General features: G+C 36.9%; 1 protein-coding gene across 3 annotated transcripts in view; it reads left to right on the top strand.

Annotated features, from left to right (window-relative positions):
• LOC150098028 (band 7 protein AGAP004871-like) overlaps positions 1-25,052 on the top strand; it is a 271,678-nt gene that overhangs the window by 229,150 nt on the left and 17,476 nt on the right. For all 3 annotated transcript variants that reach the window (XM_090406497.1, XM_090406498.1, XM_090406499.1), the window contains exon 8: positions 16,325-17,301. In XM_090406497.1, coding sequence (XP_090262623.1) covers positions 16,325-16,519 — 195 coding nt within the window. In that variant the 3' untranslated portion in view covers positions 16,520-17,301. The remainder of the gene's footprint in view (positions 1-16,324; positions 17,302-25,052) is intronic.

Genomic DNA, 25,052 nt, shown 5'->3' on the forward strand with positions numbered 1-25,052 from the left:
TGGCCATCCATGCTTCCCAAAAGCAATTGATATATATATATCAGTTGTTTTGGGGAGGTCCTCCCAAAAACCAGACAGGTCTATAAAGGCAGAACCATAGGAAAACTTTTACAATGAACTATACAGATGGTCCTGGATGGCTTGGTTAGGATCAGTTGGCTAGTAGGAATGCCTGCAAGGGTCAATGGTCTGTTTACAGGAAACATACTTAAGACCTAATAAGGGCCTACCTTAAAGAATTTCACTGTTGTAAGCAAAGGCAGAACTGGAGGTGGTCCTGCTCATGGAGAAGTAGCTATCCTTGTGGGCAGTCATACTCTTTTCCATCATGTCCAACTTAATACTGCTCTGGAAGTAGTAGTGATTCACCTATCTGCAGGATTTCTTATTACAATATGTTCAATTTATTTACCACCGAATGCTGAGTTAAATGAAATCGATCTTGATAACCTTATCTTGCAACTTCCTGAACCCATATTTCTTATGGGTGACTTTAATGGTCACAATACTCTGTGGGGTAGTGCCAACATAAATAGATGAGGTTGAATCACTGAAAGAATCCTTGACAATAATGACCTCTTCCTTTTGAATAATAGGCTCAATACTTTCTTCTATATGCCTCTTCCATTTCTTCTATATGCCTCTTCCATTTCTTCTATATGCCTCTTTCATATTCTGCAATCAATCTTACAATCTGCAACCTTCCATTCTTCCACTGCTCACATAGGATGTTGAAGAAAACATATATGGAAGCGATCACTTTCCTATTCTTTGCACAATGTTTTCAGAAGAACTTTGTTCTACTCTATACAGTTTCCCATATGGAAAATGGACCAGGCTGACTAGAACACTTTTTCCCATCTTGCAAAATTTAATACTGATACATTTAGTCAAACACCTATTAACCACCCAACCAGCCATATGGATAAAAGACATTACTCCACATACACTTCATATCCATCATATATTTCAATGTAATATCAAATTTTAATATGCACTTCACATCCATAGTAACCTTGACATCTATAGACATCATGGCCGGTTGGGTGGTTAATAAGTAAAGTATGCAACATTACTCAGGTGGCAGCTGCCTCAATTCCAAAAACATAATCTCAATTTGCACTCTATCTGAAGCCTTGGTAGAGCCCAGAATGCCAGACAGCCAAAAAAGATCAACACAGAGCATGAGGTATATTTCATAGATACTCCACAAGATCATGCTTAATAGCTTTTAATTGTGCTTTTTCCAGAGCATGTTATGTGAGAATTCAGAGTCAATAACATTCTTGAATCCAATTTACCTCATCAATTAATCAAATGACCAGTTCAAAAATTATATGGGATAAAATCTGGAAAATGAAAGGTAGATATAGAACACACAGTTTGTCCAATTTATACCATAATGAAAGCATTATTGCTGACCCCAAAGCTATTGCAGACACTTTGGGAGAAACTTTTGCCAGAAACTCAGCAACAGCTTCATATCCTCCTGAATTTTTAATACTGAAAGAGCAGCCAGAGAAACAAAGGCTAAATTTTTCTACCAATGGGCTTTACAATCAGCCATTTGTTAAGAGGGAAAAGAGCTCTTTTACTGCCACACCCTAGTGCAGTAGGGCCTGATTACATCCATTATGAAATGATAAAACATCTACCATTATGTTCTATGGATCTCTTTCTCTTAATATACAATGGAATACTCAGGGAGGAAGAGTTTCTGAATTCTTGGCATAAGTCAGTTGTCATTGCTATCCCAAACCCAGGAAAGGATCCAACACAAGTGAATAATTATCTACCTATTGCTCTTCCCAGCTGTCTTTGCAAGATATTAAAAAAAAAAATAGTTAATGCCTGACTTCTCTGGTATTTAGAAAGCAGCGATCTTCTCTCCAATACACAATGTGCCTTTTGTAGGCATTGTTCAACTTTAGACCATTTGGTTCATTTAGAACCTTGTATAAGAGATGCATTCCTGAAGCAAGAACATCTGGTTTCAGTTTTCTTTGACATGGACAAAACTTATGACATAGCTTGGAGATATTTATTTCTTATTAAAATACCTCTATAACCTAGGTCTCAGAGAATAACTTCCTGTATTTATTAAAAACTTTGTCTGAGCAAACTTTCCAAGTCAGATTGGGAAGTTTGCTATCTCAGCCATATCATCAATAACAGGATGTTCTCGAACTATATGCACTGCTCCATATTTGATGACTTCACATTTGACTGTCACTCTCGTAACATCATTGAAAGACAACTTCAGCAAACAATTGATCTTTCTCTATGGACGCTTAGTAATGGGTTCAGTTTTTCAACAGAAAAAAGTGTTCTGTATACACTTTTCTCAAAAATGCACTCCTCACTCAGATCCTGCATTAAGAATGGGATGAATTGTTATTCCAGTAACAAAGAGAAGCCAAGTTCTTGGGACTTTGACATAAAACTTACATTCCTTGCACACATTTGTCAACTAAGAGAAAAGTGCAAAAGAGCATTGAATCTCCTCATTCTATCCTCTACTGAATGGGATGCAGATCGATCCTCAATGCTTCATTATTATTGTGCACTTATACATTCAAAACTGGATTAATAGGACTCAAGTCCATGGTTCTGTAAGGCAGAATAACCTGCAATGTTTGGATCCCATACATCATCAGAGTTATGCAGATAACTAGTGGTGCTTTTCGCACATCATCCTCTCAAAGTCTTTATGTTGAAGCAAATGACTGGCTCTATCACATAGATAGAAACAGTTATTATTATTATTATTCAGACCTCCATGGAGTCAAAAGACTCATCGTGGGACGTCCTTTCTAAGAAATGCAAGTCTATCAAGACTCATCGAGGGAGGTCCGTCCTAGGAAACACAAAGTCTATCATACCACTCCTTAAATGCTTAAACGCATTGACCGTTCTCGCTCCCACCACTCCATCAGGCAATGTATTCCATGGTTCAACCACCCTGCATGCAAAAAAAACCACTCCTCACCCTCTTTCTCACAGTTTCCTTTCGTAACTTCCAGGGATGGCCCCTTTTCATGACTCTTTCCCGCTATTCAACCAAGCGAAAGAACTCCCCAGTGTCAACCCTGTAACCCCTCTCAACAGTTTAAAAGTCTCAATCATATCATATCTCCTTCTTCTGTCCACCAAACTCTGCAGTCCACACTCCCTCAGCCAATCCTCATAACTAAACTTGTACAGTTCTGAAACCATCTTTGTTATCTGCCTCTGTACTCTTTCCACAGTTAATTTATCCCCTTCCAATCCTGGGGACCAAATCTGGGAACAGATTTGGTCCCCCTTGCAATCCACGGACAATATCATTGATATAAAGGTTAAACAATATAGGTCCCAGTACTGAGCCCTGTGGAACCCCACTTGTAACCTTCTGCCTCTTTGATATTGCTCCACCATACACAACTCTCTGATAACTATCGGATAGCCAATCCTGAATCCAGTTGACCAATCTGACATCCAGACCCATGTGCTGCAACAAATATCAGCTTATCAAGTGGCACACCCTGTCAAATGTCTTTGCTAAGTCTAATGTTCTTGTAACTTTATTATAAAAGGCTAGCATATTGCTAAAACAAGAGCGCCCCTTCACAAATCCATGTTGACTCTCACAGATAACATTACCCTCATCTTCCCAGTGCTGTATATGGTCCTTCACTACTTTCTCCAAGATCTTACTAACTACTGATGACACACAAACTGGCCTATAATTAGACACTTCCAGTCTGATACCGCCCTTATGCAATGGCACTATCTTACCTTCCTTCTATTCCACGGGCACCTTTACCGCAGCCAGACTTTCTTTGAAAAGCCAGGTCAAAGGCACTGTCAGTTCCTTAGCACATTCTCTCAAAACTCGTGGTGAAATACCATCCAGTCCCACAGCTTTACTGACATCCAGCGTACTCAGTATTTGGAACAAACTCTCTTCCTGCACCTCTAAACCTTGAACCTGCCCTATCCCTCTAGTATTCAAATTGACACCTCCAGCATGAAATACTCCAATAAAGTGTTCATTGAACAATTCCACTATGTCCTCTGCATGAGTCACTGTATTCCCATTTTTATCCAACAATGTCATTCTTCCACAGTCATTTCTCCTCCTACTGGCCACATATCTAAAAAATTTCGTACGATTTTTTTTGAATCTTAGGGCTAATCTCCTCTCGTATTCCAGTTTCGTCTTCCTTACCATACTAGTCACTCTCCTGGCCTGTGTCTTATATTCTTCATGCATCTTCTCTTCACCTCTCTCCTTATATCTCTTCCATAGCCTCTTTTTCGCATGCAGTTCCTGTTTAATATTGTTTGTCATCCACTTTACTCCAAATTGTGTCCTCTTCTTCACTCGTGGAATACAGCTTTCCATTGCTGCTAACAAATATTCCTTCACAATTTCCCAAGCACTAATGATATCCTGGCCTTCCAATTCCTTCCTCCACGAAACTTCTCCAAGTTGACGTCTAAGACTATTATAATCACCTGTTTTATAATTCCACATTCGTTCTCGTCTCTTTGAGACTCTTGCATGTCTAGCAGGTTTTTAGTTTTGCCCTAAAGTCTCTTCAGATCATATCCAACATGGACTAGTCTCTTTTCTCTGCTCTGGGAAACTCTATGTTACACACATCAGACTGTCATACGCCCTTTAGGTATGCATGTTAGAGACTCTACAAGCTGTTGGCACAAATGTTGAAACATTGCCTATCCCAAATGTAAGAGCATACCTCCATGGCAGATTTGCACTCCATCCTACAACGTCTCACTTTGTCAACTATAGAAGTCTCGTACTACATCATTTATCTACCTGCAGTTGTTTAATGTACACAGAGTAGTCCTCTCTGATTTTTTACCCATTGCAAAAATGGCTCAAGAACTGATGACTGTGTTAGCTGTGCTTCTGTGTTTCCTGATATTGCTATCCGAAACCAGACCAAACTATTGCAATCAGATCCCACCTGATTGCAGTAATTTTACAGCAGAGTTGCATGCCATTCAACTTGCACTTGTGCATACGAAAGAAAAACTGCTACCAAAGTGTGCATGTTGTTTATTATTTTAACGGTATAATAGAACACAGAAACTAAGTAAATAATTAATTTATTAACTTGATGCTGATATTTCGCTGGTGTTATAACCAGCATCTTCAGAGCACAAAAACACTGTTTGTCACAATACGCGAGACTAAAACAACATGGTGTACTTAAACAAAATTGTAGCAGCAACACAAAGACTAGAGTCCTGATTTTGGCGCCCTCTATCTGGAAGAAGAAAAAAAAAAAAAAAAAAAAGCTATCATATATTACTAGAGTCCTAGAAACGTGCTAGTTTTTTCTTAATATGACTGTCTCCCAGATCTTCGGCAAGTTAATACAGCCATATTTGTTGAGATTTGGAGTGTGTTTTAGGGCTTCTGTCGCCTCTAAGAACAATCTCTCTGATTTATATGGGTTTCTGTGTAGTACTTTTGTGTTTTTCCAGTTGATCCTGTGTGCAGGGGTATCCAGTGCATGGTCTGCTAGGCCCGACTTCCCATAATGATAATTCCGGACGTATCTTTTATGTTCGCTGATGCGGATGTTCACAGTTCTTCTTCCAGATAGAGGGCGCCAAAATCAGGACTCTAGTCTTTGTGTTGCTGCTACAATTTTGTTTAAGTACACCATGTTGTTTTAGTCTCGCGTATTGTGACAAACAGTGTTTTTGTGCTCTGAAGATGCTGGTTATAACACCAGCGAAATATCAGCATCAAGTTAATAAATTAATTATTTACTTAGTTTCTGTGTTCTATTATACCATTAAAATAATAAACAACATGTTCGACGAACACATAAGTCTGTCCACACCAAAGTGTGCAATTTGTACAGACTCATTGAGTTCTCCACAGGTTATATCCTCTCCTATGTATAATCCTCATCCAATACTGTATAAGGTGTTACACCTGTTGTACAAATGAAACCCTTAATTTTGCTGTTTGGTTGTGTTGGATTAATGCCAGACTTCTCTGGTATTCTCCTCTCATTTCTCTTAATTCCACATTGGAATTAAGAGCAATGAGACTGCAGATGCAGTTGCTAGATCAGCTCATACTTTCTCTACGGACTATTTGACAGTACCATACAGCTACAGACAGTTTATAAGATCAAAGCTAATTGCCCAATGGCAATCATCATGGCAGGAAGCATTGACAAACAAATTATATGACATTAAGTAAAATTTTCATTCCTCTCTCTTGTAGAGTACCAGCACTTTATATGAGAGAGGAATGAAATTTTTACTTATCTAGCCAAACCATATACACTATGGCAGATGTTATCGGACTCACAGATTGCATGATGTTTTTAACCTTTTACAAAGTATTAATTTGTAGAAACACGTTTGACTGTAATTTTATTTATGTAGATACTTCATTGTTTAACTTAATATTTGTACATACATATTAATTACTAGTTTATATTTGACTATTTATGTACTGCTGTGGCCTTTGATCTTGTCATTGCTATAACCTTTGCTGAAATTTTGTTTATATGTACATACTGCTAAACTTAATTTTTGTGCATATTGTTTACTAATTTCTCTTTGACTATTTACTGCCAACCTTTGCTGTAATTTTATTCATATGTCGATACTGCATTGCTTGGCTTTGTTTTTGTATGTGTTTGTAAATAGTCAAAGACTAGTTTATCTTTGACTATTTATGTATTGCTGTAACCTTTGTTACAGGAATTGTGTACTGCTGTAACCTTTGCTATGCTTCAGTATGACCTTTGCTGTTCTTGTATCAGTAAACCCCAAACCAACCAGCCAACCAGCTTTATTAGTTTCTGTCAGTCCAGTTCCATCGGTGTACACAACTTGGGATCTCTTCTACTGTAGTTATTTTCTGTCCATACTGCTAATTTATTTAACTCATTCTGCAGGATCTCTGTATCATCTTTATTAACTATTGCTCTGTCCAGTTTTTCATCATCAGCAAACAACTGGATATTTTTCCTTAAGTGATTTCCTCTATCGTTGATGTATAAAGTAAATAACATTTGTACAGAGACAGATTCAGATTCAGTGGTCTACTTGTTACAGAGTCCTAAAGCAGATAACTTGTCACCCACATTCTCCTGGGTTTAATTCTTCTGAATATTGTTCATTGATGTCTGTCTATCATCCGCCCTCTAATTCATGTCATCAGCTTCATATCCTTTATTATTAACAAATTAAAAACTTACTAAGGAAAGATCTACCCTTCACAAACTCTGCTGCCTCCTCCATAGAGTATGATATTTTGTCTATCTATTCCAGAATTCTCTAAAAATTCTATCTTTTACCAACCCAACTTTTTGATCAATATCTTAATCATTCCTGAGATACTGATGTTTATTTGCTACCTGTGTCTTGGCACCTTCTTTAATCAACAGAACTGTTTTGTTCTCTCTCTCTCTCTCTCTCCACTCCCTTGTCAACTTAGCACAGCTGAGACTTAAATTAAGCAGCTTGGTCAGAGAAGCTGCCTATTCCCTTTCAAGTTGAGGAAAAAGTAGGTAACAACACTGTCATATGTCACCAATGTTAATAATTTGACTGTTGATAACCACATGTCATCTGAACAAAAACATCCTTGTTGTATGACAGTGACTAGAGAATTAGAATAATATGTCAAGTAACTTCTTAACTAATGGAATTGGGAATATTAGATTAGTTGTGGGTATTGAGTTTAAGTGATGATACAATGTGCCTATTCAGCTGTGTATAACACATTCATAAGTAGAGGATGGCTGATGAACTAAGACTGAGTTTACAGTCTAAGGGTGGATCCAAAGAATGGTAACCAAAGTAAGATATTTTGTACACTGTTATTCCTACCCCAGACATGAAGGCAGAATTTATCCTTGGTAAAATTGTGATCAAGATTGAATAAACAAGACATGAACTTAGTATAATGAATCAAAACAACAACTCTCTCTCTCTCTCTATGTTCACTGGGCATCTACAGATGCCGTATGGTCACTCCAATGTTTGGTGATGTTCCACACCAAGCCTCGCCATGTAGTCCTGTTGTTTGCTTTTCTGGCAGCCTCAACTCTCTGAAGATCAGTCACTCCACACATGCCGTCCGTCCATCTCATTGATGGTCTACCCCTGCCTCTTTTTCCAGGAACTTTACCTTCTATTACTGTTCTGAGAAGTCCTCCTTCCATCCTTTCTATGTGTCCAAAATATTTTAACTTTCTTCTGATCAATATCCTTAAGGAGCCCTAAAGTTCTACTAATCTTTTCTAACACCCATTCATTTGTACGCCTTTCAGTATATGATATCCTCAACAGCCTTCTATAACACCAGATCTCAAAAGCAGATATCCGTTTCTTATCTGACTTTTTTAGGTTCCAAGTCTCACATCCATAAGTCGCTGTTGGAAAAACAACTTCATCTAAAATCCTCAACTTTGTTCCCATGGAGATAGATCCATCCTTCCAGATTTTAGACAGGTCTCTGACTGCTGTTTTAGCCATTCCTAACCTTTTTCTGACACCTTCTGAATAGCAATTTTTCACATTAATAATGGATCCCAGGTACTCAAACTTGCTGACTTCCTCAATTCTTTCTCCATTAAGGTACACTTGTTTCTCAAGAGCATCTCTGTTTGTTTTTCCTTTGAGAACCATGATCTTTGTCTTGCTAGAATTGAGTTGAAGTCCTCTGTTATTACTGATCTTGTTAACTTTGTTAAGAAATAGTCCTAGTTCTTCCATGTCATTACAAAGGAGTACTGTATCATCAGCATACCTCAGATTACTGATCAATCTACCTCCTATCCTAATTCCTGTCTTGAGCTCATCCAATGCTTCACACATGATGTCCTCTGCATATATACTAAACAAGTGAGGAGAAAGTAAACATCCTTGTCTAACTCCTTTTCCAACTTGAAGCCAGTCAGTCAATCCAACACCTGTTCTTACTGTGGCTTCTTGTTCCTTATACAAGTTGGCTATCAACCTGATAATGTGTTGAGGAAAACCCATTCTTTTCATTACTTCCCACAGTTTCACATGCTCAACACAGTCAAAAGCTTTAGAGTAGTCTAAGAAACATATTACCAGAGGGAGTCTGAAATCTTTATATTTTTCTATGATCTGTCTAAGGCAAAGGATCTGATCTCTGGTGCCCCTACCTTTCCTAAAACCTGCTTGTTCCTCGGGCATCTCTGCCTCAACTTTGGCCTCAATCCTATTTAGGATGATCTTTAATAAAATTTTGCTTGCATGAGATATCAAACTAATGGTTCTATAATTCTTGCATGCCTTCTTATCACCTTTCTTGTGTAGTGGTATGAAAACTGACTTCTTCCAGTCTCTAGGCCATGATCCTGTCTCCCATATCCTTGTAATCAATCTATGAAACACTCTTATCCCACCATCCCCTGTGGCCTTAATTAACTCTGCTGGGATTTCATCTGCACCTGGGACCTTATTGCTGTTGAGCTGCTTAACTGCTCTTTCAACTTCATGCCTAAGTGGAGGAGGTTCCAAATCAAAATTTTCTTGGTGGAAGGACTCCACATTTTCTTTATCCACTCTGCTGTACAGTTCCTCACAGTATTCTTTCCATCTGTTTTTGATTTCCAAATCAAAAACGAAGAGTTAGTAATGGATCATTACTAACTCTTCTGTTAGTAATGATCCATTACTAACAGAAGAGTTGAAAACAACAACAGCAACAAAAAAAAAAAGCAATAAGTAGCAACATCCAGAATCTTCCTAGCTGAAAAAACTGTTGTAGAAAAGCATTATGAAGGTGATGCTGATTGTTTTATATTTCTATGAAGATATTATTTCACAGGTTGTATTCTGCAGAATATAATGAGAATTTCATGGTGCTGCTCATTTCTTCAGCATCATCTGTAGCTATGTTGCAAATGGATATATCTGTACGAAAAATAAAAAAAGGAACAAAATATTGTTCCAGATCCAATCAAAAGCAAGAGTTTCACCAAACTTTGGAAAAGTTTGGATCTGTAGGTGGATAATGTCGATAATAAGATCCACTGTAGACTGAGAGTGGTGGGATCCATATTGATGGTCACTGAATAACTAGATAATCCATGATTTTTGATATAACTGAGATAAGTGCAATGGATGATAGTCTGATGGCTGGTTTTTATCTCATTTCTTTGCTATCAGTTGGATATAGGTTCTTTCCATGCTGAAAGTTAGAAGCCCGATGATTATGGGCTGTAAAGTTGATACATGATGGGTGTTAGTTTTAAACACAATTGGGCAGGATCCATCAGGACCAAAAGACTTCTTGATATTCAAGCTATACAGAATTCTTCTAATATCTTTTATTAGAAGAAATCATGCAATATGCAGTTCTTGGTAATACTGGGGATACTTTGTCTGGATCATTAGTGTAGAAGTTGGAGGAGGTGAATGATTTCAGAAGGCCATCTTTGTCTTTGGGTGATGTTATAGTTGTGAGAGAGGTGGAAACATGGATAGGCAGAAGTTGCACTAAATCCCTTTTTCAAGGATTCAGAAAGCTGGAATACAATTTGAGCAGGAGGCAAGTGTGCTTCACTTGGCATTTTCAAAGAGTCAAATTTGAATTATTTGATGATCATTTTGCAGCTGCTGCATTGTAAACTAAGTGGGGTGCCAATGTTCTGGTTTCCAGCCACTTGCAATAGAGAATTCTTTTCTTGAAAGCACTTGTTGGAAAACCAAGGTGGATAGTAATCTGTACTTTTGGATGGGGGAGGATGAATCCCTTCATTCTAGTAAGAATTCTTTCAGTTCTTAAATTACAGGCTTAATGGAATGAAAATAGCACAAAAAGAATTATACTACTGTTTAATGTTTTCATTATTTCATCTCAGTCACAGAGACAATATAAAATTGTAATACACACACACACACACACACACACACACACACACACACACACACACACACACACACACACACACACACACACACACACACACACACACACACACACACACACACACACACAGTCAACATTGCAACAAGCCAGGTCGTAACATGGGAATCCTAAGAATTAATATTTTCATATATTGCATATTTATTTTAAATTAGGTTGTTTTTAATAGTATCTGCAGATTCTAAAAAAAATTTTTTTACTTTTAAACTTACTGTGATGGAGCATGTTTTTTTTTTTTTTTTGATTCTATGTATAGTATTGAAAGCATGGTCTGTTAGATGTTGCTGACTGTAGTCATAACTATAGGTATTTTTAGTGTTCTTCCATATAGTCAGTGGCTGATTTTCCAGTTTGTCCATAGTTTGCGAACTTGCAGGAACGAAGAACTCTATACACCAGAAATGGAGAGGGAGAAGGAACTGGTTCTCAGGTTGATAGAATTCTGGATAAAAGCAGCCAATTTCAATTGAGGCTTGAAGGCAGTGCACAGATTGTATCATTTTAAAGTTCTGGCTATTTTTTTCAAGGTATACTCTGGACATAGAGGAATGACAAAAGAAAAACAAAGACTGGGAAAAAGAATGACTAGTTTATATTAATTCTGTAGGAATTCTAGATAGGAAAGTATGGTATATAGTTGAGTTTCAGCTCTAAGAGAAACTTCATTGGAACAAAGATCGATTCTGTGTTGAAATGATGTGAACGTTTGTAAATATATATGCCTGTGTGAGTATGTTTTCTGCACACTGGAAAAAGAAAGTTTAATACTAGGAAAGTGTGTTACTAAGGTGTCTGGAAAGCAAGGCTATTGCTAGTTTCCTGGTAATGTTTTCACTTTATATAGTCTTTAACATGAATTTTGTAGAACCTTATGAATAGGAGAAGGAGGGGATATGATTGAGACACATGAGTTGGTAAGGAATTGTTCCCAGATTAATATATGTGTGGAAGTGATTTTTCAAAGAAGGGATATGAGTAGGGAATGAGAAGTAGGTATTTGTATGACAAGTGATTAGTGAGTGGAATGCATTTTCTAAGATTATGACAAGTATCCAGTGTAAAATTACTGCCCCACTTATTGGATGCCTGAAGTGTCTTGAAAAAAGTTCTGTATTTGGTCTCTAGAGCAGTGTTTCCAGACTGTAAAAATAAATTTAAAAAAATACAAAAAAAAAAAAATATATATATATATATATAAAATTGATAAAATAAAATAAAATAAAATCCTTAACCCACCCATGGTACAAAATATACTATAGAGTCTATGTGGGTGGTCTGAAAAGTTCTCGGCCTAAACCATAAATGGCAACACTATCAGCAAGATTTTTTTTTTCTAAGTTGGCACATCTGTCATAAGCATCCATGTGAAATTGTAAGTCATTCTATCAAGTAGTTTTTTTATACAGCTGTCGGAAGCCAAAGTGTTATCTGTATCCCTTGAAATGGATAAAAGTGAGTATCGTGCAGTTATAAAATTCTTTGTAAAAGAAGGTTTAATGCCAAAAGAAATTCATTCAAAGTTCATAAAAGTTTATGGGTACTCTTCTCCTTCCTTTTTGACAATTAAGAAATTGGCTGCCAAGTTTAAATGCGGCTGTACCAGCCTTGAAGATGATCCATGTGAAGGACGTCCAAAAAGTGGAACAACACCAGAGATCATTGATCAGTGCATAATATGGTATTGGATGACCGGTGAGTCAAAGTGTGTGAAATTGCTTAGACTATAGGCATTTCAAAAGAACGTGTAGGATACATTCTGCATGAAGAATTGCAAATGAAAAAGCTTTGAGCAAGATGTCATGCAGATCAAAAAGCACTGGCATGAAAATCTCTGAACAGTGCTCGAGTGTTTTAACAAGAATAAAATTGATTTTGTGCATCGATTTTTTACTATGGATGAGACTTGGATTCACCATTACACACCAGATTCCAAAAAAGCAGTCAAAACACTGGACAGAAGCCGGTTGTTTAGTGCCAGTGAAGTTGTAGTCTTCATAATTTGTCTAAAATGAATGCTGATCACTGTATAACACTAAAAGAAACATTTTTAGCTTGTCTTCAATATATAGTAAATTACCTGAGATCCGCCCTCCTATTATTTGCTGAGCTTCCTGTTATCTAACTTTTTCAAACTCTTATCTAATATCTAAAAATAATCATGCTGATATCCATTATTTGCAATTTTATTAATTATTTGTACATCAAACCTAACATCCACAACTTTGAGAAACAAGGAAATTAGGGTGTATATAACTTGCTGTAATCTTATTGGTTTTGACTTGAAAGATGAATAGACACAAAGGAGTATCAAAGAGACAGGAACGTATGTGGAATTATAAGGCAAGTGATTATAATAGTCTTAGACATCAACTTGGGGAAGTTTCATGGAGGAAGGAATTGGAAGGCCAGGATATCATTAGTGCTGGGGAAATTGTGAAGGAATATTTGTTAGCAGCAATAGTAAGCTGTATTCCACAAGTGAAGAAGAGCACACAATTTGGAGTAAAGTGGATGACAAACAATATTAAACAGGAACTGCATGCGAAAAAGAGGCTATGGAAGAGATATAACGAGACAGGTGAAAAGAAGATGCATGAAGAACATAAGACAAAGACCAGGAGAGTGACTAGTGTGTGGTAAGGAAGGCGAAACTGGAACATGAGAAGAGACTGGCCCTAAGATCCAAAGAAAATCCTAGGGAATTTTTTAGCTATGTAGCCAGTAGGAGGAGAAATGATTGTGGAAGAATGACATTGTGGGATAAAAATGGGAATAGAGTGACTGATCCAGAGGACATAGTGGAATTGTTCAATGAACACTTCATTGGAGTATTTCATCTCCAAAATTTACTCCTCCAGGAGTAAATTTTAATACTAGAGGGATAGGGCAGGTTCAAGGTTTAGAGGTGCAGGAGAGAGTGTGTTCCAAATACTGAGTACTCTGGATGTCAGTAAAGCTGTTGGAATGGATGGTATTTCACCATGGGTTTGAGAGAATGTGCTAAAGAACTGATAGCTCCTTTGACATGGCTTTTCAATGAAAATCTGGCTACGGGAAAGGTACCCAGGGAATGGAAGGAAGGTAAGATAGTGCCATTACATAAGGGCGGAAGCAGACTGGAATGTCTAATTATAGGCCAGTTTGTGTGTCATCGGTAATTGTTAAGATTTTGGAGAAATTAGCGAGGGATCGTATACAGTATTGGGCAGATGAGGGTAATGTTATCTGTGAGAGTTAACATGAATTTGTGAAGGAGCACTCTTGTTTTAGTAATATGCTAGCCTTTTATGATAAAGTTACAAGAGCAGTAGATGAGGGAAAGGCATATACTGCCATTTTCTTGGATTTAGCGAAGGCATTTGACAGGGGTGCCACATGATAAGCTGATATTTAAGTTGTAGCACATGGGTTCAGATGTCACGTTGGTCAACTGGATTCAGGATTGGCTGTCTGATAGATATCAGAGAGTTGTGTATGGTGGGGCAGTTTCTAGGAGGCAGAGGGTTACAAGTGGGGTTCCACAGGGCTCAGTACCCGGACCTATATTGTCAGTGGATTGCAGGGGGATATTCAGTTGTTTGTGGATGATGTGAAGCTGGGAAGGGTTATTAGTAATAGTGCAGATGTGGTGGCCCTGCAAGAGGATTTGAATAAGCTAGACATATGGGCAAATGATTGGGGGTATTGGTTTAATGCAGCAAAATGTAACTTCTTGAGGTTTGGGACACACTGATGGGATTATTATTATTATTATTATTATTATTATTATTATTTGACACCTCCAGGGAGTCCAAAGACTCATCGAGGGAGAGTGTGCTAACAGCATCGAACGATTGGTTCCCTTCCAACTACTAACCACGCTCAAACTTACTTAACGGAGCCATTAGTAGCAGAGGCTCTACCAATCGACCAACCTTTGCCGGCTGCTGCATACTCTATTGGAGGAGCTATACTAGAGGAAGTAGGGGAGACAAGAGATCTGGGGTTGATGATTGATAGAAACCTGAAATTCAGGGGACATATTGCAAAGGTAGTGAAGGTAACACAGAGGATTGCTGCAATAATGAGAAGGACACTGAACTGCAGAGATAAAAGAGTTATCATTCCGTTGTATAAGACCCTGATCAGACCACACTTAGACTATTGTTCTCAGATTTTGTCCCTAGAATTTGAAGGGGATAAATTAACTGTGGAAAGGGTACAAAGGCAGATAACCATGATTGTTTCAGGACTGTACAATATTAGTTATGAGGATCGGCTGAGGGAATGTGGACTGCAGAGGTTGTGGATAGAAGAAGGAGAGGTGATATGATTGAGACTTTTAAACTGTTGAGAGGTGGTTACAGGGTTGATATTGGGGAGTTCTTTTGCTTGGTTGAACAGTGGGAAGAGTGATGACAAGAGGCCATTCCTGGATGATATGAAAGGAAACTGTGAGAAAGAGGGTGAGGAGCGGTTTCTTTGCATGGACGATGGTTAAACCATGGAATGTATTCTTGATAGAGTGGTGAGAGCGAGAATGGTCAATGAGTTTAAGGAGTGGTATCATAGACTTTGTGTTTCCTAGGAGGGACCCTCCCATGATGAGTCTTGATAGACTTTGTGTTTCCTAGGAAGGACCTCCCGTGATGAGTCTTTTGACTCATTGAGGGCTGAATAATAATAATAATAACAAATAATAATAATAATTATTATTATTATTTGTTCAGTGCCTTCTTAGCATAGTTATGAGGATGATGCAACATTTCCCCTTCAGTTGTAATGACTTGGCTATGAATCCTGTTAAATATGTGAAAAACCATTTATATGGACTTTTTCAACTGAAGGCAAGGTCATCGGTTTCATACAGAGGTATCAGGATTCCCCCCCCCCCTGGAATTCAGGTTTTTCATCGCACTAAACAGATAATTCAGAAATACAATATAATGACATAATATCAGTATATTATATTTTTGAATTATACTTGCACTGTCCCAAAAACTTGGTTATTTTGGTTGTAATTCCAATCAAGCCAAAACAATCTTATCTCCTCAATCTAAGCTCAATGATATTCGATTTGCTATTCAAATGGTTATTAAGTGTTCTGCTTGTGTGATATTTTTTGCTATAAATGTTGTAAATGATTTTTATTATCATGAATGTCAAGACAGTGATGTTATTCCTAAATCATGTATATTCAAATGGGAAAGTGGGCTTTCTTACAATGTAATCACCATATATTACAGAATATTATTGGTAAAACTAGACTGAATTCAAATAAAAAAAGTACTTTAGTACATGTTATTGTAAAATTATTATAAGTGAAGGTTTATAGTTTTATAATTTGAAAATATCTGTAATCAGCTGAAGAAAAAACTTTTTTTTTTTTGACAGGTAATTGCAGCAGAAGGAGAACAAAGAGCATCTCGAGCATTGAAAGAAGCAGCAGATGTTATTTCTTGTTCACCAGCTGCTCTTCAACTCAGATATCTTCAGACTTTGAACTCTATAGCTGCAGAGAAGAATTCAACAATTGTATTTCCCATTCCCATGGAATTTCTGAACACATTTCTCATTAAAAATGACTGACAAGTGTCAGTATTTTCTAAGGATTTAATACCAGTAAAATATGCTAATGAAAGGAACTAACCATTTCTGTTGTGATCACCTGCATTATTTGGTGACAAATGGTTTCTCAAGAACTATAGTTTTTACTGGTTTTGTGATAAGTTTGATCATTTTCCTTAGGATTTATATCATATCCAAAATTCATCCATATATCTTTTAATTTTACTCATCAATTTTACACTACTTGCAGCATCAAGCAGGTATCGTGTCTCACATCACTGTATAAAGATAACAATAAAACTAGAAAAGGAAAATTCTAAAATAAATTAATAAATAAAAATTCAGTGTTAATTTTTAAATGTAGCTATTTTCATTATTTGCAGATGTTCAATTATATTTAAAAAGTAATTTGGCTATGAGAATAAATTTGAACTAAGTTAAACACGAAAATGCAAGAATCCTTCACATTAAAACAAATAGAGTGGAGTATTGCTAATGATAGTATCTTAGAGTTGAGAACTAGGATGAAAATGGTGGCAGGGAATTTGAAATATATGGTATTGGAGATACCAGACAAATATTTAGTAGGATGTCAGTGTAGAAATAGGAAAAGTGCAGGAGGGGATGATATGGAAATGCTTCGGCAAATAAGCTTAGTGAGTGCAAAAGGTGCAATCAGTATCATGGATTTCATTTATTGCAATATAAGAGTGCAAAGCAGAATCATCTAATGGGAATAGAATACATTTCTCAGTTTCTGGAATAAATTGGAGGAAGGTTGTCATTGTGAAGATGCAGTAAAGGTAATTTTTATTATTGAGTGGTGATATCATGTTGTATATTAAGTTTAATTTTGTTTTTTAAGATAGATGGGATTGAGTGCAGTTTTTAATTGGATTATGTGTTTCTTGTCAAGTTTTGTTTATTGTTACATTTTTTTGTGAGCATAGATATGATGACAGTAAGATTAAGATCGTTTTGAATAGATTATAAGTCAGGTCATAGTCATATATTGAATGTTTTCAATGTAGCATGTTTTATTGTGGATAGTGTATGAATGTTAACAGGGAATGTTGATATGTATATTGTGAAAACAAATAACAGAAATGAGAAAGTTTATAGGCAATGCAGTATTTTTCTGAATGAGAGTAGGCATCATTACTACTGTAATCAAGAGAATGCAAATGAAGATAAGCTAGAGAAAGAGTACAAGTATCCTCAAGTAAGGGAACAGGTGTGAAAGCATCCATACCTTGATATTTAGTAAATATGAAGATTTGGCATAAAATGAGATACTTGGATTATAAATGATCAAGATGAAAGATATCTGAGAGAAAGAGAGCATTGAAAGATGATTGAAAAAGATGATATAGTGCACATGATGGATGTGCATGATTTATATATATATATATATATATATATATATATATATATATATATATATGTGTGTGAAGATTTTTTTTACCTGGGGATAAGATTTTTTTTTACTTGGGGATAAGATTTTTTTTTACCTTGGGGATAATATATATTAAGGATACCAAGTAATTTTATAAAATTGGTATCCTTAATATAATTATCGTTCAGGTGCAAATTATATAATTTGCGCCTGAACGTAGTTCAAGTCTAAAAGGTAGTGCACCTCATTGTAAAGGTGGGTAAAGCTCTGATCACTATTCTTAGTATTTCCCATAATGTAAAACACATCTCACTAGAAGATGTATACTGTTATACATTATAGGTGGGGGGGGGGGGTCACTACCCAGACCGGTTTCAACCTTTTTTGAGGTCTCCTCAGTGAGTAGCTAGACCCTGAAATACCAAGGTTTTTAGTAATACAGAGCCCTATCAACTTTACCTATACAAGTTGCTACAAGGTGCTTTTACTTTGAATAAGAAACTCTGGATGAGATAAAGATTTGAAATTTTTTTTTACCTTGGGGATAATATATATTAATGATACCAAGTAATTTTATAAACTTGGTTTTTTTACTCCTTCTCCCAAGTAAGGTAGTGATCCCCCCCTCCCCATAATGTATAACAGTATACATCTTCTAGTGAGATGTGTGTTACATTATGGGAAATACTAAGAATAGTGATCAGAGCTTTACCCGCCTTTACAACGAGTTGCCCTGGTGTTGCACTACCTTTTAGACTTGAACTACGTTCAGGCACAAACTTAACTGTTTTGCTTACTAGGTCTGGGTGGTGACCCCCCCCCATAATGTATAACAGTATACATCTTCTAGTGAGATGTGTTTTACATTATGGGAAATACTAAGTATAGTGATCAGAGCTTTACCCACCTTTACAACAAGTTGCCCTGGCGTTGCACTACCTTTTAGACTTGAACAATGTTCAGGCGCAAACTTAACTGTTTTGCTTACTTGGGAGAAGGAGTAAAAAACCAAGTTTATAAAATTACTTGGTATCCTTAATATATATGTGTGTGTGTGTGTGTGTGTGATATACTTGAAATAGAAATGAAAAATGCAAGATGGTGTTTATTATTATTATCATCATTAGAGCTCTTTGGAGTCATCCAAACCTCATTCATATTAATCTGATAGTAGCCTCTTACTAACTTATAGGTCTCAGTCATATCCCCTTCCTGCTATCCACTAGACTCTGCAAATTGTATTTCCTCAATTTGTCTTCATACTAAACATTCCACCTCAGTTCTCCCTGTACCTTCTCCTGGAAACCAAGTAATGATGCACACAGTAATCTATAAGCAAAGATATACCCACCAATTAGTGGGAATATCTTAGAGGAGGTGGAAGAGATGAGAATTTCTTAGAGGTGGAGATGAGATGATTAGGGAACTAGGATTGCCAGTTCAGTGGTGTTCCCACAACATTCAACTAGCAATCCCACTGACTTGTCCATTCACCCAGTCTATTCAAGTTCTCTTGAAAAGCTATAACATCTGTTTTACTCCACGTCCCTACTTTGCATCATTTGCATATTACTATTCAAATCTTTCCCAATATCATTAATGTACAAGTTTAAACTGCAGTAGCCCCAAAACAAACCTTTGGAGGACACTACTTTCCTGTTCTGAGATATTGCTTCCCCCCCCCCACCTTCCCAATAAAAAAAAAAAAATTCCTGTAACTGTCAGAAGCCAATCTTCAGTCTAGTGTGCTAACCTACTATCCAATGCCATTCATTCCAGTTTGATTACTGGCTTGTCATAAGCAATCTATCAAAGGGCTTTCCATAGCCGTTTCCATTGCCCCCCCCCCCTGGTTGACTAAGTGGTTAGTATATCCGCTCTCCAGTCAAAAGGCTGCGGGTCCGAATCCCACCTTGGCATGGATGTTTGTGATTGTCTGTGAAAATACTAGTGGTGGTAGTGGATGGTAGATGGCGTTGGTGTAGATGATGATGATGATGGTAGTTATTATTATTATTATTATTATTATTCAGGCCTCCATGGAGTCAAAAGACTGATCGTGGGAGGTCATTTCTAAGAAACACAAGTCTATCAAGACTCATCGAGGGAGGTCCCTCCTAGGGAACACAGTCTATCATACCATTCCTTAAATGCATTGACCGTACTCGCTCCCACCACTCCATCAGGCAATGCATTCCATGGTTCAACCACCCTCCATGCAAAGAAACTACTCCTGACCCTCTTTCTCACAGTTTCCTTTCGTAACTTCCAGGGATAGCCCCTTGTCATTACTCCTTCCTGCTGTTCAACCAAGCGAAAGAACTCCCCAGTTTCAATCCTGTATCCACCTCTCAACAGTTTAAAAGTCTCAATCATATCACCTCTCCTTCTTCTATCCACTGATAGAAGAAGGAGAGGTGATATGATTGAGACTCTGCAGTCCACACTCCCTCAGCCGATCCTCATAACTAACTGACCTGTACAGTCCTGAAGCCATCTTTGTTATCCGCCTTTGTACCCTTTCCACAGTTAATTTATCCTTCTCTCAAAATGTAGCGATGTATCATCATGCCTTCCTACAACTTTACTCTCATTCATTTTACTCAGTTCCTCGTATACCTTCAGTACTACCACCACCACCACCACCACCATCTCTTCCTTTTTTACAAGGATAGAAAGGGCAAGAAGGAATAGAGGAAGGTTTGTTATCGAATAGCAGAGGAATTGTTTCTGTAAAACTTAGAGATGAAAGATAGGAAAGGGGGGGGGAAGAGAAAACGGTGGTGGTGGGTTTGGGATAATGTGATGTGAGGCAGAGTAAGACATGATGAGATATTTAATAGAATATTTTTCTTGTTATAGGCCTGGAAATATGAAGCTTGATAATAATGAATGTACAGGTAAACTGGCTTATCTAATAAGGGTAGCAAGGGTAGGTGTGATGGGGAATGAATAGAATGTTGATCATTTCTATTTTCCCATTGCTTGTTAGGCTCAATGGCTTGAAACAAGTAAATTGGCATCTTCGAAACCTAATTAATGCTCTTATAGGGTAGCTAATCCTAACTGTATAGTTGCATAATGTGTTATGGCTGTCAACTGCATGTGTTTTCTAGCTGGGTTGTATGTTTTTTTGGGATGAAAAACTTGAGTTTCCAAAAGGAAAAAATACTTTCATTGATGTATGAGAATTGAAATAAAAATCCCACAGTTTCTTCAGTACAAGGCTATTAAAACAAGACTGATTATGAGAGGATGATATTAGTTGATGAAAATGGAGGATATTGTTCAAGTTTTATATAGGATATAGTTAATCAACAACTATGCACAGTATTTCACCTTCATAAGTATAATATCTTGCAGAGTTTGAATGGGTAGGGATTGGTAGAGAAGGGACTAGCAATGGATGAGCAGGTAGTATATGAGAAATTATGAAAACAAGGCAATAGGACTCAGTGACATATTACTGTGTATTTTAAGGGAATATTCCATGAAGTTAGCAGCAGCTTTGGCATACTTGTTCAACAAGTCTTCCATTGTGGAATGCTTTAAAAGAATGGAAGGAGGATAAAATTATTCTATTTCCCACTGAAATTTCAAATTACAGGCCAGTCTTTGTATCTGGAGCTGTGGTTATGGAATGATAAAAAAGGAAAGAGAGCTAGGATCTAGAATTGCGAATAACAGTAAGGTTCTTTGAGAGGCAGTATGGATTTCTTAAGGAGAAGTCATGTTTTAGCAAAACAGGTTTATACCATGAAGCATTATTATGAATAATCAATGACACTTAAGCCTTTTTCTGCATTTATTATTTGCATTGGATAAAAGGAAATGCAATAGTATAGTTAGATTTTGCAAATGTTATTGACAAATTGATTACCACATAATGGTGGTTTTTAAATTGGAATGGATGGAGTTTGTAGCTTAGGTTAGCAAGTTTGGATATGAGATTGGCTGTCTGATAGGTATCAGCAAGCAGTTTAAGACCAACAGAAGCAAATCACAAGTGATACGCTTTAAAGGTCTATTTTAAGGTTGTTATTTGTTTAACATTAATGTTAATCATATTGAAAGATTTACATGTGTATAATGTAGTTGTTCATAGATGATACAAACTTGGGGGGGGGGGAGAGTTGTGAAGTGTTGAAGCAGATACTGCTGCTCCACAGGAGGATTCAAATAGTCTGCCTGTGGGCCAAGGCAGACACAGTATTCAAATCACATGAGGTGGGGGGCTGCCAGTTTAGTATTGCAAAGAGTAAGGTTTGAGGTTTTTAAGGAAAAGATAAAATTCATTGTATATAATCTGTGAGAATACCTTTTAAAGGGGTAGTGAAAATAAGGGACCTGGAAGTGATGAGAAACATGGATTTGAAATTTGCTAGATATTTGAGGACACAGTAGATTATGACAATGATAAGAAGGATATTAATATGACATAATAAGAATTATAATTGCAAGGTCTTGATTGTCCACATATTGACTATTGTGCACAGATATGTTCCTCTCAATTTTAAGATGATGAAGATATTTTGGAAAGAGTCTAGAGAAATGGAATTAAGGTAGTATCAAGTTTCATGAATGTTGGTTGTGAAGACAGATTGAGCAGATGTCGCTTTCAGAGATTGGTGGACAGATCAAAGAAGAGGTGATATGATATGATTAACTTGGTAATGATAATAATAATACTGGGTGTGTGCCTCCATGCCTCACTTAGAAGTAAACATTTTTGCAAAATGTTCAATGAGTCTTCTGAGGTAATTCATTCACATGACACATTAAACAGAAGCCAGGGAATTATATTTCATGACATCTCTTTAATTCGGATATGTAGCATTCAAGACTTCTATTATGCCCACAATCACTTACTAGTTTTAAACAAGTATATGGGCTGTGCATGATGTACATAATTAATTGATCAACTGACTCTTCACTATCTTCTAATTTGTAAAATAATGGCTGTTTGAAGAATTTAGATCTTTTGTATGCTCTTTGTAAATCTTCCTGAAGATGCTATCAGCCAAAAAGACAGTAAAACATGTAGAAGAATTATTTTGTTTTTAAAAAATTTATGAGTTTAACCCATTCTAATTATTTATAATACTTCTACTACTCATAATAAATGTTATCTTCCTAATTGAGGGAACAAGAAGATTGAGTATCTTGGACTTGATAGTAGCATCGGAGAATTAGATCGTGAATGAAGTGTCACTTTTATGTCATACATAAAAGTGACAATGAATAGTTGACAATGGATAAAAGTATGACAATGAATAGTTGAGACAGAGAACCAGAATCATGAATGGTATGCTAACAGAGCTGTATGAGGAGAAGGGAGTACAATTTGTGGATGTATGGCATGTTTTTGAGGAAAGAATGGAATTATAAAGACATGATGGATTGCAATTGAATGACTTTGGAGTGAGTTTACTGGAGAAAGTGCAGTGAGTGATGCAAGCAAGAGATCAGAAGTAAGAGATGAAGTGAAAAATCAGGAGAGCAGTATTGAAGAGACAACAGTGCTTGGCAATGGAAACAGTAGCAGTAGTGTGAGAGATGAAGAGAGAATGGGAATGCAAAAGGTACAGGGAAACCGGGAGACATGGCAGAGGAAGAGTGGATGTTGGAAGTTTGTAGTGAATGTATGTATGTATGTATGGGGGATGATCAGCATAGAAATGGAACAGATTGGGATGTAAGTGGGGTAATTGAGTCTGAGTTGATATATTTGGTAAGCAGTGATAAAAGTAACTGGGCAAGGGTAGGTGTGATGGGGAAATCACAATCAAGGACTGGTTATAGTCCTAAAAGTGAACTACTGTGTTTATTTACAAATGCCACTATAAGTATCAGAAATAAGGGAAAATTTGCCTCAAAATCATGGGAATAAGTGAAACATGGTTAAATGAAAACAATATCCTAACAGGAATAGAAATGGAAGGATGCAGTGCTTTATTGCAAGGATAGAAAGAGCATGAAGGGATGGGGATGCTGCTGATGATAGCCAGTAAATTATGTCTACATAAGATAGACATGAAAAAGGACAATAGTATGAAGCAGAGGTTGACAGGAAGACATATTTAGTTGGATGTTGCTATATTCCTGGGAAATGTGGAAGGTGGTGAAGAAGAAATGTACAAACAACTTGGATTAGTGAACAAAGGAAGGGTAATTATTATAGGTAATTTTAATTATGGAAGTGTAGATTGGAATGAAGAGATAGTATGTGAGAATAAGGAAAATCAATTTCTTTAGTTCTTGAGAGACAACTGTCTCAGGCAGCATGTAAAGGAAACCATATGAGGGAGAGTTTTTTTTTTTTTTATGTTGGGCCCATACACGAGAAGTTGGCTTATCAGCCTAGAGTACTTTAGTACCATATATGGGCAATGGGGTTGGGAAAGGAGAAACTTGTTGACATTCGATTTAAAAGCATGTATATTATGTTCCTTGGGAAATATGTCAGGGGAAAGGCTGTTCCACAGTACAGCAGAGAGGATGAAGGAGGAAGAAAAAGAAATTTGTTCTGTGGATTTCAAGGTGTACTTTGAAAGGATGTTAGGCGACAGCTGTATGTGTTCCAATGGGCTTAGCACACAGTGGGGGAATTATTGATGTTGTTTCAGATGAACATTTCCCATTGAAATATTTATAAAATATACAAATTGCAGAGACCAAACGTCTTATGTGAAAGTGAGGGGAGTGAGTTGGTAAGAGATGGGATCATTTATCAGTCTAATTGCTCTGCTCTGTTTATATCAGTCTAATTGCTCCTAAAACCTCCCTCAAAATGCTTGACATTTTTGAGGGAGGTTTTAGGAGCCCCTCTCCAATTGTGAGAACCATATTCGATAGCTGGGTGGATTTGTGATTTATATAAGGTTAACAGTTGTTTAGAGGTGAAGTAACGTCTTGGGCGGAAGACAAATCCTTGTTTTTTGGAAGCTGAGGATGCAATAGTTGTGATGTGTTTATGCCAGGATAGGCCTGATGTCAGGGTAATTCCAAGAAGAGAAATCTCATCTTGTCTGGGAATTTGAGTGTTATCAAAAATAATATTGGGAGAAAATTTTTTTTTTTTTTTGAGAAATAAGACAGAACTGGGTTTTTCTAGGGTTGAAGTTGACAAAGTTATCTGAGCTCCATTGGAGGTCAGAA

This window comes from Typopeltis vanoorti, chromosome 16, assembly GCF_054136105.1.
Source record: "Typopeltis vanoorti isolate ZY-2024b chromosome 16, IOZ_Tvanoo_1.0, whole genome shotgun sequence".
In the NCBI taxonomy this organism is placed as follows: domain Eukaryota; kingdom Metazoa; phylum Arthropoda; class Arachnida; order Uropygi; family Thelyphonidae; genus Typopeltis; species Typopeltis vanoorti.